The sequence below is a fragment of the Diabrotica undecimpunctata genome, chromosome 3 (assembly GCF_040954645.1).
Source record: "Diabrotica undecimpunctata isolate CICGRU chromosome 3, icDiaUnde3, whole genome shotgun sequence".
NCBI classification, from domain to species: Eukaryota; Metazoa; Arthropoda; class Insecta; order Coleoptera; family Chrysomelidae; genus Diabrotica; species Diabrotica undecimpunctata.
The window spans coordinates 56,613,078-56,629,304 of record NC_092805.1 but is presented as its reverse complement, the minus strand read 5'-3'; the positions used below and the strand labels follow the sequence as shown (position 1 = coordinate 56,629,304).

General features: G+C 32.8%; 2 protein-coding genes across 2 annotated transcripts in view; one reads left to right on the top strand and one right to left on the bottom strand.

Moving 5' to 3' along the window:
* Positions 1-7,982: 7,982 nt before the first annotated feature.
* LOC140436830 (uncharacterized) lies at positions 7,983-11,496 on the bottom strand. Its single transcript, XM_072525963.1, has 2 exons — positions 11,327-11,496; positions 7,983-9,974 (listed from the first exon to the last, which is right to left on the bottom strand). The coding sequence occupies exons 1-2, from the start codon at positions 11,429-11,431 to the stop codon at positions 8,748-8,750; spliced, it is 1,332 nt and encodes a 443-aa protein (XP_072382064.1). The 5' UTR covers positions 11,432-11,496; the 3' UTR covers positions 7,983-8,747.
* Positions 11,497-12,055: 559 nt separating this feature from the next.
* The window catches only part of nSMase (neutral sphingomyelinase), a 47,939-nt gene continuing 43,767 nt past the window's right edge, over positions 12,056-16,227 (top strand). The window contains exons 1-3 of the mRNA XM_072525962.1: positions 12,056-12,223; positions 12,294-12,473; positions 12,584-12,767. Coding sequence (XP_072382063.1) covers positions 12,186-12,223; positions 12,294-12,473; positions 12,584-12,767 — 402 coding nt within the window. The 5' untranslated portion in view covers positions 12,056-12,185. The remainder of the gene's footprint in view (positions 12,224-12,293; positions 12,474-12,583; positions 12,768-16,227) is intronic.

Below are 16,227 nucleotides of genomic sequence, written 5' to 3'. Positions count from 1 at the left end.
CTTGTATCGTTTCTGATATAAGAACTCATACGCTTGCATGACACTATCCATTTTTTTGTTATATCAGAAACGATATAAGAAATGATACAAGAAAATGCATAGTGTCATACGGCCTCATAGAAAGTATTTTATGACTCTTATTCAATATGTAACTTAAGAGTTACTAACGACAATACAGCGTTAAACCTAATGCACTTCACTAGTTTTATTGGAACCTGAAGGCAGGTTGGACGGTAATAATCGTTTCAGTCTACGCACTTCAAAAAAGTCGTGCATTATCTGGTCAGTACATTAGGATGCACAAGCACTATTTTGGAGTGTCGGATGTTTACATTGAAGAAACTGGCTGTGTTCCATAGCTGGATCCCATAAATGCAAATGGGCTTAAGGATGGATTTGTAGAATAAAACCTTGTTATCCAAGAACAATTTTTCATTTGCGGCCAATGAGCCAATACATATTATTTAATTTAAGTCCAAGCTTTTGCCGTTGGTGAATATGTTTTTTCCAAGGCGGCGGTCTAAATGCATGCCGAGATATATGGCATCTTCAGATTGAGGAAGTTGACAATTTTGTCAATATATAGCTCCATTAGATTTGATGCGCCGTATTTTTAACCATTGCTATTTAGGTTTGATTGGAGGTTTTTTGAGGCTGATGATGGATCTATGTGGAATGCCAAAATAGCAGTATCGTCTGCATACTTTGCTACTGTAGTTGTTCTTGTTGTTGGCATATCCGCTGTATACAGGAGATTTACTATTTATAAACTGCGAGGCATAAGTTAGGGATATAGCTTAACATTAAATAAACAATTATACAACTGTGTAAATCAATTAAGTCATTAATTGACTCCCTATCAATCAACCTATCTACATCAACAAACAACACTATTTTTTTGTTTTTTTTTATTCAAAGAAATAAATATTTAAATTCAATTTATAAGTGGTTTCTACTTTATTACCCCATTAAACGAAACCAAAAAATCACTTCAAAAAGTGAAAAATTACTTGGCTGGAATATCTGGATGAAGTCAATAGAAAAGACGTATTATCTCGTGGTTATCGAAACTTTTACAACGTCATGACATTTAAGCAAAAAAAAGAGACGTAATTTCATTTATTTCAATATTGTGAAAAAACTACGCATTCTAGATAAAAACATTCACAAGACGACTTTTTTGAAAATACTTGTTCTTTAAATGAGATTTTCTAAATAAAAAATGTTTATAAGCACAAAAGTTATTGCAAATTAAACCCGAAAGGGGTTTAATTTGCAATAATTACAAACAATTATTCAATTGTTTGTAATTATTAAAATAAACAATAAATCCATTTAAAACACATTTCATAACGTGAGTTTTATGTAGTTACTTCATTTGCGAAAGATGGGCACAATCGATGAAGTAGTTTGTAAACAATTATATTTGTTTGTCCCATTTGAGAGAACAAAAGTCATTTTCAAATGGCTGTACAGGTCCTTTGTCAATACTTAGAATGTATTTTTTGTCTGATTCTCTTTATAAGCTCCCAAATTATCATGTTTTTTAATAACTATATTAATTTTTAATTGTTTACATATGAATAATTGATGCACAATGAAGTACCATTATATTGGCAATATCCCTAACTTATGCCACGCAGTATAATAACCACTAGAAAGTGTTTATTTTCCAGGTAAAATTTTAAAAACAACACGAGAATAGAGTACGAGCTTCTTTAGTTTTATTTACCGTCCCGTGTGCTGAAACTTATCGAATGCCTGGAATATATCGAGAAAAGCAGCTGAGCAATATCTTTTGGCGTTTAAGTATTTTTTATTTGATTAGCCAGTTTATACACTTATTTTATAGTTCCGTGCTTGTCACGGACACCAAATTGATGTTCTGGAATTATTTTATCTTTGTCTATTATCATTTTTAGTCTTTTCACGCACATCTTCTGAAAGACTTTACTGAGAATATAGGCCAGTAGGAAAATAAAATTTCTCGCTTTTTTTCCAGGTGTAAGGGTAATTAAGATTTGTGCCACCTTCCACGTGTTAGGAAATGCAATATAGTAACACATCTGCGACGAGCGCTAGCAGAGAGGGAAGTAAGTTCTGTTGAGAAAAAGGCTGATTTAGTCCAACGACTAAAAGACGCCTTAGAAGAAGAGGGTTTTGACCCAGAAACTTATGTATTTGAGGACAAGCATGCTGCCTTGATTTCGTCAATCACATCTTTAAAAAAACAAAGTTTCGACGGACTTTTTGTCTCTGGAAAGCAAAATTTCTATCGAGATTTCTTCTCTGGAATACAAAGTTTCTGCTAAACTCTTTTTGGAAATATCTAACGTCACTTCTGAAATGTCTGCTCTCGACGGTAGAATAGCTTCATTAAAAAACAAAGTTGCTGCCGATATCTTGGCTTTCAAAGAAAAGATAAAAGAGATTGAAAAGAAGATGGAGAAAACAAGGAGAGCAGACGGATGAATCAGATCAATTTCAGTAGAGACGAAATGTAAGTTGGAAACACGGTCGACATTTGAAGGAAGTGGAGGCTCTGTTCGTGTGAAAGTCTCAATTTTCGATGGAAAATCATTATGGAACAACTGCATGAAACAGTTCGAATCAACTGCAAGAGCGAATGGATGGTCCGAAAAATAAAGGGCTATAAATCTGACTATCGCTCTTCGAGGAGATGCCTTAGATATGCTTCAGACCATAGCCGTAAACGAGACGGATGATTTTGAACAACTTAAGAAGAGACTAAACATGCGATGTAGTCACGAACATTTGGAACATGTTTACCAGTCACAGTTTAAAAATCGACGACAAAAGCGAGATCGAGCTCTTCAAGAATATGAGGTAGATATTGCCAGGTTAGTACGAAATGCCTATCCAACAGCTCCTGAAGACGCGATGAAAAAGTTTGCTGTTCAGACATTTATGGTCTTCGTGATCATGGAATGCAGAGGACACTGCGATCAGTTCGGCGCAAAATGCTGGTTGATGTCTTGTCCGCCGCCCTCGAATACGAATCAGCTACGCAGGCCTCTGGTGGGTACAGTAAAGTTGGGACTGTAAAAGAGGAAGAAGATGCAGACAAACTGGGCCAAATTGTTAATATGATGGGACACGCACGAAGTTCAACACAACACAAATCAAAGAACTCGCCAGCAGAAAATACCTAGGGGCCAGCGCCCACCAGGAACTTTTCCAAAGACAATATAGTACTAATAGCTTCTTTGAAATGTGAATATGTAGATGAAGAAATAAATGGTAAGAAGCATACATTGTTGGTGGATACTGAAGCGACCACGACCATTATACGCCCGAAAGTTATAAACAGCCGTAAGAAACTTTTACCAACGAGGTTGTGACTGCGGACTGCCATGGAGAAATACAGATACAATTAGGAATTGAAGAAGAAAAGTTTGTCCATCCTGTTGGATTTGAAGAATAAGGTAATCAAAGTTGGTAACGAGCCAATTCGTCAAACAGCTCGACAATTACCACAGGCATAGAGAGAGAAAGCTGAAAGGATTGTTCAGAAAATAAAGAAAGACGGGGGGATAGAACCTTCTACCAGCCCAAGGGTGTCTCCGGTGGTCCTGGTCGTGAAGAAAACGAAACAACAAGGCTCTGTGTAGACTACCGTTTATTGAACAATGTTACCAAGAAATATAGATATCCTCTGCCTCGGATCCTCGGCACGTTGGATAAATTGGCCGGAAGTTAGAAATTTACCCAGTATATAAAGAGAAGACAGCCTTTACTACAGGATCTGGATGGAAAATGTGTTGAGAAGGTTATCTTGGAAAAGATGTCTGGTATATGCAGACGACATAATCGTCTTAAGGGAGACTTGAAACCCATATGAAAAATTTATATGTTTTTAATTGACTTAAAGATGTACAATTGATGCTAACCCCAAGAAGTGCCAGGTATTTCAAAGTAAAGTCAATTATCTGGGTCATATATTGTCAGCAAAGGAGTGGCCATGGATAAGGGAAACATCGATTTCATTAAGGAATGACCAGAACCGACTGACAAACATCAAGTGAGAAGTTTTCTTGGGCTATGTACTTACTATCGAAGGTTTATTCAGAAGCTTGCAGATATTTCTAAACTATTAACGCGACTTACAGAGAAAGCAATAGATTACTGCTGGAATGAAGACTGCCAAACTGTCTTTAAAACCATGAAGAAACATTTAATCACAGCACCAATATTAGGGTCTCCACTGTCAGAAGGAAAGTTTATCTTAGATACAGATACAAGTAATGTGGGAATCGAAGGAGTGCTATCTCAGAATCAAGAATAGCCAATAATACGATTTCAAGATTGAGCATGGGGCCGGAGTTAACCACAGAAACGCTGATTCTGACTCTGTGAAACACTGCAACAGAACAGAATCCAAGAAGTGCTAAAAACAACGATAGTTAACGACAAGTGGACCCGAGACCTACTAACATCAGAGAAGAACAAGAGAAAGATTCAGTTTTACAGTAAATTCTTGACCGTCTTGGCAAGAAATATCAAGCCTACGCTCAGTAGTTAAGACGTATTGGGCCCAGTGGGACTCTGAGACTTCTTTATCATGGAAGACAGCTTGCTTAAACGAGTACTGGAAAATGATGATGGTTCAGAGAAGAGAACACAGTTGATGATTCTAAAGAGCCGAAGTAGTTTATCAGTTAGACGACATTCCATCAGGAGGACATTTTGGTGTAATGAAAACCCTTCAGAGAATTCGATAACGGTTTTATTGAATAGCTCCGACGATGTAAAGGACTAGTGTAAGAAATGTACTACCTGTACTACGAGTAACGGACCTTATCGAAAAAGAAAGGCTCCTATGAGACAATACAATATTGGAAGTCTGTTAAGAAAAGCTTTGGATATTGTTGGGCCATTTCCAGAAAGTGAAAATGGAGGCAAGTATTTGTTGGTCGTAATGGATTACTTCAAAATGTGGGTCGAGGTCTACGTAATTCCAGACCAGAAGGCCGCCACTATTGCAGATGTGTTAATTAAAGAGTACAACAGCCGATTTGGAGTACCTCTGTAGATCCATACTGACCAAGGGAGGAACTTCAAGGGCGGTCTGTTCCCGGGAATATATGATAGACTAGGCATGAAGAAAACAAGAACTACAGATAGTTGACGAAAATTGTGTTCAATCACCAGTGAGATTAATAGCCTACAGATCTGCTGTTAATGACTCAACGGGCCAAACATTAGAAAAAGTCCTATTGGGGCGCGAGATGCGACTACCTTGTGACCTAGAGTTTAGATGTTCACCTGCAGAACATGTAGCTGGTGAAGATTATGTTAACGAATTGCGAAGAAGAATGCATGATAAATATACAAGTTGGTCCGTCCCATCTTCAGATCGCTAGACAGAATCAAGAAACGGTAAGATACCCAAGCCGAAAAGGAATGTTTTGAAGAAGAACGACATAGTCTAGCTCTATAATCCAAAGAAACGAAGGGGTTGTTCTCCTAAGTTGCGGCAGTTCTGGGAAGGTTCGTATCTCATTATTGAAAAAATTCTCGATGTCATCTACCGAATAAACAAGATTCCGAGGGGAAAACCGATGATAGTACACCATAACCGGCTGGCGATATTCGAAGGAGGCCATAACGTAGATGAAGAAGTGGAAGTAAACCAAGTCCAATAAAGTATCTGACCTCACGTGAGGAATTCATGGAAGCATATAGAGGTACTGGTAAAGTAAGAAATGGTTTTGCCACTGAAGAAAAGCAAGATCTACTCGCACTTTAGTCTTGTCTTTGCCTTTTTTTGGGGAAATTAACATTGAATTTTCTGGCGGTTATAGTAAATTGGTGCAGCATACGTTGTAAATCGTCTTCACTTTGAGAGAGTAGTATTTGCATAGTCTGCATAGCAGATTATTTTAAGTTGCTTTTCTCCCATTTGGTATCCTTTGTTAGTTCTTACTTTTTTATTATTTCATCCATGATCAGGTTGAACAATAGAGAACTCAGGGAATCTCCCTGTCTTATCCCATTGCCAGCTTCAATATGGTTATTTGGTTCTTCTAGTTTGACTTTTATTATGTTGTTTTGGTAGATATTTTCGATAGTTTTGATTATTCCTAGAGGTATCTCTCTTGCGTACAGTAAGTGGATAACGTCTTTTAATTTGACCCGGTCAAATGCCTTCTTAAGGTCCACGAAACATAAATATGCCGGTTTGTTGTATTCTAATGATTTCTCAGTGTATTTGTTATCAGTTTGGTTGTTAATTTTAGTATTGTGTTTAATAAATTAATTCCCCTGTAAATTTTGGGTCTGATTTGTCTCCCTTTTTGAAGAGAGGTATTAGGATGCTGGATCTTCATTCTTGAGGAATTCTGTTTTATTCTACTATTTTTTGGATTAGTTTTAATAGTTGTTTCTTCAGATCTGGTCCTCCGTACTTTATGAGTTTGTTTGATATTCTCTCCTCTCCTGGTGATTTTCTATTTTTTAATTTCCTTAATGCTTCCTTTACCTCTTCCTCCTCAATATTTATTTCTTCTTTTGTTGTCACCTCTGTTGGTGGTTCATTATCGTCACCTTTAGCAAACAGGGATCGAAAGTAGTCTACCCATGTTTCCTTCTGAATGTGTTTCGTTTTTATTAATTCGTTCATTTCTTTTCTTTGTCCTCCGATCATTCTCCATATTTCTTTTTGTGTTCCGTAGAAATCGTGTTGCATCTGTTTTGAGAAGCTTGCCAGTGTTCCCTTTTTATTTGTCTAACTAAAGTATTTGTTTCATTTCTGATTCGTTTATAGTGGTTATATGCCTATTGTGTTCTGTATTGTAAAAAGGATTTCTTACTTTCTTCACATTTTGTCTTCACTTCCTCTTTAAACCCTGGTGTTTTCTTTTTTGATATATTAGTGTTCGTTACTTTCCTCCCCCAAGTGATTCTCTCGCTGTGTTAATTATGTTATTTTGAGTTTTTCTCAGCTTTCCTCGATGTTATCGTTTTCTAATATTTCATTCCCAGCGATCTTATCTGATATTCTTTTCCTGTATAAGTATTCCATGGATTCTGTATTTAGTCCTTCGACTTTGATTTTTGTTTGTGTTGGCGCCGCTCTCTTGGATGGGAAGTATTTCGGGATAATTCTTATTTTACATAATACTAGGCTATGGTCGCTACCTACATCTACTGAGTTGAGGCATCTTACGTTGATTATTTTCGACGGATGTATATCTCTGTTGGTTATAACATAATCTATCATAGATCTTTGTCTACGGGTATTATTAATGTTGTTAATATTTGTGTTGGGTTTTGTGGTCAAAAAATGTGTTGTTTATTCTTAGTTCGGTATTCGTGCAGAAGTTTATTGTATGCTTTAGTTGTAATAATATAAAGCGCTTATTCTAGTCGGAAATAAATACTTGCAAATATATATAAATTAATTATAGGTCGACAAATTCGAATGTAATTATAAGTTCGAATTTTTCTAATTCCCTTTGTCAGATTCTTCTCGATCGACGATGATAAAATAAAATGTTGAAGTCGTGGCGTAAAATATAGTTTTATTGACAGCTACTGAATTATTACACTATAGTTATTGTTGAGGTAAAAGTTTATAATAGATTGCGTCCCAAACTAGTCCCGAAGCTATATTTATAATCTCACTAAAATGCTACGATTCATCAAATAAGTGTATTGCCCTCTGCATAGAACAAAAAACTTTGAAAAGCTGGCAAATATAATTTGAACCGAGGAAATAATTGTAGGCATTACCTCATTAAATATTAAGCAATATATAGTTTGCATGAAGTTGAACAAACGGTAAATTAAGCTACTAATCGATATTTTTCAATTATACACGGTTAAACTAAGATTATTAAGATTAATGTGAGATTACAAATTAATGGACTAATTTGTGATTTAACAATAGATAAATAAATTAGAATGGTGTTACTGTAAAATAAATTAATGCAAGACTGTATATAAATTAAATAAATAAATAATAAATAAAATAGTTTAATAATAAATTAAAAGATAGTAAAATCGTAACATGTGGCTTAATCCCATATAAACACATGATTTAATAACATCTGTAATAATAATAATAGTAAAGTTAAAACATGAAACACTATTTATCAATGAGTAATAATATTGTAATACATGTTGTTTCAAATATACAAAGATTTTGCCAAATATAATCTAATATTATTTTTTTAATACATTGTGCCTATTTTGTACTTATCTTCAACAATTTGACCTATTGTAAATCATAAGTATTTTGGAATGCCATTGCTTCGTTAGATTAGGCATTACTGTTCCAAAAAATTATTGCCGCTGCATTTGAAAGCAGCAATATATTTTATACAATTATAGTAAACATGATTTCTGTTGGTGTTAACCTATGTAGTGGATAACTTTCGTTTATTGTTCTAGTATTGTATCAGTTCTACGACATAAATTTAGGAAACAAATGTTTCTTCTTGCGCTAAATGTCAGAATTCGTCAATGCAAGTTTCCACTCTCCCCAGCTTTAGCATTAGCAGAAGCTCCTTTTGTACTAGCGGTATACTTTCCGTCAGCCTACTAGTATCAGCCTTACTATTCACTGGTAAAGTACCTTTAATCTTTCAAAATTTAAATACTTACTTGATAGATTATCTTTACGCAAACATTTAGGAATGTTAACAGAAGTAAGGAAAATAGATGAAACAAACAATGATCATCAATGAAAATGAATCAACAAGAAAGTGAATTATGCTTACTGGTTATATTATTCTTGGTTTTGATTTAACACATCTATTGCTTCTGAGATTATACTTTTCATCCAAACTTACGTTGCTGCCTTTTAATTGTTTATTAACATTATTTTCACTGATCAATATATGTCTTTTTCTTGTGGGTGTTCTTATATTTAAATTTAATAATTCACTGTATTTGTCCCTATTATCAATGTCATTTGAAAGTTCTTTTTGTGATTTATTTAATATATCTTTTGAACTTTTTAAATCATCTAATGAATTATTCATAGCTTTAATATTTTCATTAATACTATTCAAACGGATTTTATCAGCTATCTCTGGACTAACATTCAATAGTTTAGGATTACTTTGAAGAATTTTCAAAATATTTGAATTTTGTTTTTGAACGGACAGTAATATTTCAAACTGTTGTTTGACATAATTTTTATGTCTAACAGCAAAATATACCAATAAAAAGACAGAAAAGCTAATAAATACATATCTTGAGAACCAAATGTAACTATAAACTTTGGAATAAAGATTTGAAGTGTCTCTACCAGAAATAAAAACGTAAATGGAACATATTATCCTTTCAGTTAGAAAGTTTAAAAATTGCAGAAAAAAAATTATTAACCTAGATGCACTGGTTCTATAGGAGGCAGTACAAATAAATGATAAAACAATTGAAACTGTATAAAAAATTACTGAATCAAACCAAGACATTTCCCTAATAATCCAAGATTGAAAATTTGTAATGGTTGTCAGTAATACATTTAAATTATCCCCGTGCTGCCTGAATAAATCTTCTAAAATATTTTCCAATACTTTGCCATGATGCAGCATTTTCTCTTGAAGCCTTAAGCTTTCCTTCTGAGCTGCCAATAATCCTTCTTGATTTTGAGCTGTTTCTTTTAATTGTTTACTGACAAGTATTGTATTTTCAGTTATTATTTCTTGCCATACATGTCCTTGTAAAAATGCGCATATATTTTGTGTATGAGTATAAAATTCTGTATAAACATTAAATGCTCTGTCAGACATACTATTTATACATATAGCTCTAACATTGGCCTTCTTATCCAATCCACAGTTGTATGTGTCATGGCCTGACATTGAAAGAAAGCAGTTTGTAAAATGTAACGCAATTTCACTTTGTATTTCTTCTGTGAGCAGTTTACATCCCCTTTGCAAATATTCTACCCCTGACTTCCAACAAGTACCATATTGGGGCAGGTTGCTTTTTTCTTGAATTAACTAAAATCATAAGAAAATATTAAAACAAAATAACATAATAGATAAGTAAAGTAATAGACTATTAAAAAATTATTACAAAATATTTTTTATTTCAAATTCGTAAAAAAATTATAAAAGCATTTTAAAACGATGACAGGTATGGACCACAGTACTGTGGGACAACTTAGCTTGGAATAATAAATTATGATTTTTTTAAGAAGACAAAATTCCAAGCCACTAAAGAAACACTCTTTCTGACAATCAAAACATGATCTTGTCTTACTGTAATTTAAGTGTGTTGACATCATTTTATATAATTATAGTTATATGTTATGAAAAATGGGGTAATATAAGGAACATGATAAAAGGGAATTTCCATAAAAATAAATATTTAATAAAAAAAGATCTGTAGATCTGGATGAAGCTTAGAAAAAAAGTCTAGGAATTAACAAAGGAAAAACAAAATAACTACATAATTTATCATTATGCTATTAATTCTGACTTTAAGTCAGAACAATCAGAGAGGTGACTATTAGAGATCAATCATATTTTTCCAACTATTTAAGTTCTGTTCATGAATAAGGAAAACATTTTTATCAGTGGCCAATTCAAAACCTTATAACAACTCATGGAATTTTTCTAGAGCTCTACAAAGAGGTGATGGCTTTGCTGAACACAAGATGCAAACTTTAATTGGATTCAAAGTTAAACATAAGACTTAAAGCAATTTCTTTTAAAGAGTAAATCTTCACTATGTGAAAACACCAACTGAAATGTATTAGAACACAAGTTTACAAATTAAACTAAATGCATTATATCCCTCAAAATTTACCAGATCAGAAAATCAAACATTGGGAGCAAAGTTAAATGTATAGAAGATGAACATGCTGATAACCATCCAGAACTAAGTAATAAACTTGTCAATAAACCAACTGAAGAACATCATTCTACACTCTAATATTATTAATCAACTTCAATAGATCCAGCAGGCTGAGTTTTCACAAGTTCACATGAAGATTCACTGTTAAGAAGATCTGAACAAATTCGATATCCTAATTCAAGACTACATGATTACGTTATTTATTAATTTATATTAAACTTATACAGAAGTAAAAAAAATTGTATATTGGTATAAAAAAAACTGGATTTTTTTTTTAATTTATATTAGTTATTTCTTATTCATTCATAATGTCAATAAAGTAAAAAGATATGATATTATGGTTTTAAAATAAACTGTTTATTTATTGAATATACCAGTTGAGTATATTATCTATATCAATAGTTGTAACAAAGAATATAGACGCCTTGTAATATTCCCCATAATTATTTCTGTTTAGATCATACAACACCTATAAAAATATTTAATACATTACTTGGTACTGTGCTCTTCCCCGTTCTTCTATTTTTTGGGAATTATAACTGGTATTTCCTGTTAGACTCAGATAACAAATTAGAAAAATAATAATACAAACACGCATATTATCCTTGTATATTAAAGCTATTATAACCGTTTGAGTTTGAAAAGACGTTTCTGTTTTGCTTTCAAAACATTTAAACAAACGTCACTGTCATTTTACTGTTTTCTTCTGTCTAACTTTGCAAGTGTCTTCATTTCGTTTGATGTCTCCTACAGCTATTAAAATAAAGTATCAATCTCCGACTTTAACCTAACCCACATAGGCGTACGTACTACATTTTTGTTTTAATTTTCTGAATACAACAAACCTTTAGTACCGCGAACCGAACTTTTAAATCAGCAGTTTGGTTATTTAAAATTTTTGCTTTTTTTCTTGTATGGAAAAATAAGAAATAATAATTCATATTTGGAAATTATATTGAATATGAGACATTTTTCACATTTGGTCCCAGTGAAGATAGTCTCAAACTCAAACAGAGTATAAACCCCCATTACCATTTGTGGTATATACTCTGGAACCAAATATTGGTGTTTGGCAGTTTTGAAATTTACATTACAATTGCAATATAGCATACAGCCAGATAAACCCAAACCAATACCAAAGAAATATAAAATACAGACGCCTATGTATATTCGTAAACAATTAATTGCTAACTTCATCTACGAACTCAAATTTAACTCTCTTTGTTTATGCAATGCATTTCACATTCACATGACAAATAGATTTCAGTTCTCATAGTTCATATTATTCAACATTTTATTTATTTTCTGTATATCTTTCAAAATTTTCAGTGCCAGCTGTAGACTTTTTAAATATGAGTCTAGAATTCAAAGTTTTTACCTTAAATTGCTGGTATGTTATTTTAATTTTGTTTAAAATTATTTCTGTTGTCAATAGCTAGCATTAAGTAAAAATATTTTAGGGCTATTCCATTACCCACTCTTTCTAAAAACAGAAAACGACGAATAAAAGCAATTGCAGAACATTTATCAAATAGTAATTATGATGTTGTATGCCTTCAAGAAATATGGAGTGATCAGGACTATTATTTAATTAAGGATGAGGTGGCTGGAGTTCTCCCATATTCTCATTATTTTTACAGGTAACACAAAATTCTCTTCCTTCTAAAGACTATTTTAGACATTTGTTTGTGTTACTAATAATTTTTGCATGACTGTTTGTGACATATTGTTACTGTTTTAAACTTTTTAGCGGAGTCACTGGTTCTGGAGTCTGTATATATTCCAAACATGTAATTGAAGATACCTTCTTTCATCAGTATTCATTAAATGGTTATATTCACAAGTTACAACATGGTGACTGGTTTGGTGGAAAGGGAATTGGACTGTGTAAACTAACAGTTAGTGGTTTTAGTGTAAATATTTATTCTGCTCATGTAAGTTGAAAATACTTAATTTTTTATTTATATCTTAATACTATTGTGTTAATGGTGTTGTTGTGGGACTATTATTTAAAAGTTATTATAGTAGGAGATCCCACTGCAAAATCACTATGTTCATAATGTAGTTAATCAAACTCACATTTTTACATACGTTTAAGAATATGGGAATTCATTGATAACAGGTTGCCAGTCAAAAAGTAGCCACAAATAGTTTTAATTAAATTAAATTTCATTCATTGGGTTTTTAAATAAAATACACTGCTCATGACATATGTATGTTTTTTTATATTAGAGTTGCCAGATGTTAAAAACTCTAATATTACAAGTAAACACAAATATAAGTTAAAGAGAGCTAGCACGCAAGTCCACTGATTTGACAATGATATAGGTGCCAGATTATTCTGACCAAGTTAAACTTCCATTTCATCCATAATTTTTTAATAACAACAAAAAGCATTCCTGATTTATTTTTGAAATATTTAACAGTACCTTTTAATGAATAGTATATGTGAAAGTTTTTACGCTGTATGGGTACTATTTAATCTTGTTTTAAAATAACAACTAGTAGTATCTAAAACATCATTTTCACAATGAATGAATATTGGTGAAATCATTACAATATAGTCTTAAACTGATTTATACTTAAGATTTGTACATATTTCAATTAAAAATTTGAATCATAATAATTTTTCTAAAAAGATTAATTTATTAAAAGTTAAAATAATATTATTTTCTCTAAAAAAATTTATAAAACGCAAAAATTTAATCCTATTCTACAACCACGCAGCATCTACATATAAAAATATCTAAAGTTTCATTTATTGCCCCACTCTTTCATATTTTAGAAGCAATAATAGAGCTGACATGACCGCTCCTTAGTTTTACGTGGTACCACGTGCGTTCCACCCGACTCACTTTTTGCAGACTTTCAAAAATAACAGTGAACAATTCTTCTATAAGCGTCTATATTCTTTGCTTATATCATCATATTAAAAAATGAGCTTTAATTTGATGCAAAAACTTACATATACATCATGCGCAGCATATTTTAGTTAAAAAATAAATGAAGGAAATTTTTGTTAAAAAAATAATTACCATTAATTTAATTAAAGTTATTTGCAGCCACTTTTTGACTGGCAACCTGTATTCTCCTATTCTTAAATGTATGTAAAAATGTGAGTTTGATTAACTGCATTATCAGTGTAGTGATTTTGCAGTGGGATCTTGGACTATTATAATTTGTTAAAAATATTCCTTGTAAGAAAATAATCTATGTATCAAACTGCTCATGATAGTTTCTTAAATTACTTTGGAAATATAAAAAAACTTGCAAATTTTTCATTGTATTGAAGAGGGCTTAAATTAAATTATAATAGGATATAAAATGGATTAATTGCAACAAAGCAGAATATGATATATAGACTAATTGTTACTTTAATCTTTTGATAAGAGTATTAAGGCGAGTTTCTGCGCCTAAAAAATGGAACATATCAGCTAAGGGAATAAACTCTGACAGAAAATTCTGTTCCTCCAGGTTGGGGGTTTGGCAGTTGGCCGATAACCCGTTACCGTAAAAAGTACAAAACCATGAAGCCTTTAAATAAGCCTCGGACAGATCGGTCTTATCGACGATGACTTAAGCAAAGAAATATGGACTCTGCACTTGGTAACTGGAACGTCTTGACATTGAATAAACCAGGAGCAAGGCATCGTTACTTAACGAGCTCAGAAAATACAAAATAGAACTAGCAACAATACAAGAAACTAAATGGCTAGGTCACAGAATAAAAAACACCAAAACGCATACAATACTATATAGCTGAAAAGATGGCGGAAAGAAAGAGTTCAGAGTAGCCTTCATAGTTGACAATAAGATGGAACATGCCATATTAGATTTTAAAGCAGTGAATGAGAGTATGTAAACTAAGAATAAAAACAAAATTCTTTAACCTCTCAATCATTAACATACATTGCCCAACAGAAGAGCATAGTGTGGAAATAAAAGAAGATTTTTATGAACAGCTAGAGAAAACATATGACAGCTCACAGAGAAATGACATTAAGATCGTAATAGGAGATATGAATTCTCAAATAGGGAAAGAAGATTTTTTCTTAGGAACCACAGGTAAACATCTCTCTCCATCAATCAACTTTGCCAGTAGAAAAAACATGATCATCAGCTCAACTTTTTTCCCACACCGCTACATACACAAAGCGACATGGATTATGCCTGGTGGAACAACCACCAACAAAATTGATCATATCTTGATAGACACAAAGGCTGCAACAATCATACAAGATGTAAAGAGCTGAAGAGAAGCATGCTGCGGACCTTACCATCTCCTAGTACAGATAAAATATAGATGCCGAATTCAAAGAAACAGGAGGGACAGACAGTAACAGACAACAGAACAACTAGATATACAAAGATTGAGACAACGAGATATCAAACAGAACTATGAGACAGAAATAACACAAACACCGACAAATACTGGCAGTCTAGGCATGGAAGAACATTGAGAAGAAATTAAAACAAAAGTAATTGACGCAGCAAGAAAGATCATAGGCCAAAAAAAGAAACAAGCAAAAGAACGCAAGAAATATATGAAAAGAAGAAGCAGAGAAAGAAGAGCAAGCTACGAAGATGCAAGACGGAGGGTCAATAAAATATGCCGAATAGAGAAAAGAAAATACGAAAACGGTAATATACAGAAAATGGAAAAAAATTCACAGAGCAACGATATAAGGGAAGCATATAGATATCTACGCAATTTAAGGGAAGGATAAAAACTCAGAACAAATTTATGCAGAAATCAAGAAGAACAAATAACCAGTGATCCGAAAGAAATAAAATCAGTCTGAAAAACCTATTTCCAAACTTTCCTAGGGACGCAAGAAAATAAAGAGCATATGGAAATGCATCACATTGAGGGAGACACCGAAAATATATAACCCCCGACGATGGAAGAGATAAAAAAGCAATACAAGCACAGAAGAATAACAAGGTTCCAGGTATTGACAACGTCCCCTCTAAGCTATATAAATTAGGTGGCGAACACCTAGTAAGATGAACAAAAAACTTTGTTTTCAAAACTTTCACAAAATTTATTAAAATATCTTATCACTACAGCTGTTTCGGCAGAGTATCTTTTTTAAGTGCATTTCTCACTTGAGAAAGGCACTCTGCCGAAACAGCTGTAGTATAAGAAATTTTAATAAAATTTGTGGAAGTTTTGAAAACAAAGTTTTCAGTGTTTTATTGTTATATAAAATGAATTCCCATCAAGTAACGGCCGAATCCATTACAAATGCATATGCTTATGGACAAGATTTGGATGATGAAAAAATCCCTAGCGACTGGAAAACCGGGATTATATGCGCAATTTATAAAAAAGGGGATAAACTGAAATGCGAAAATTATATAACTGTCAGAGTACAAAATGAGCTCACTGAG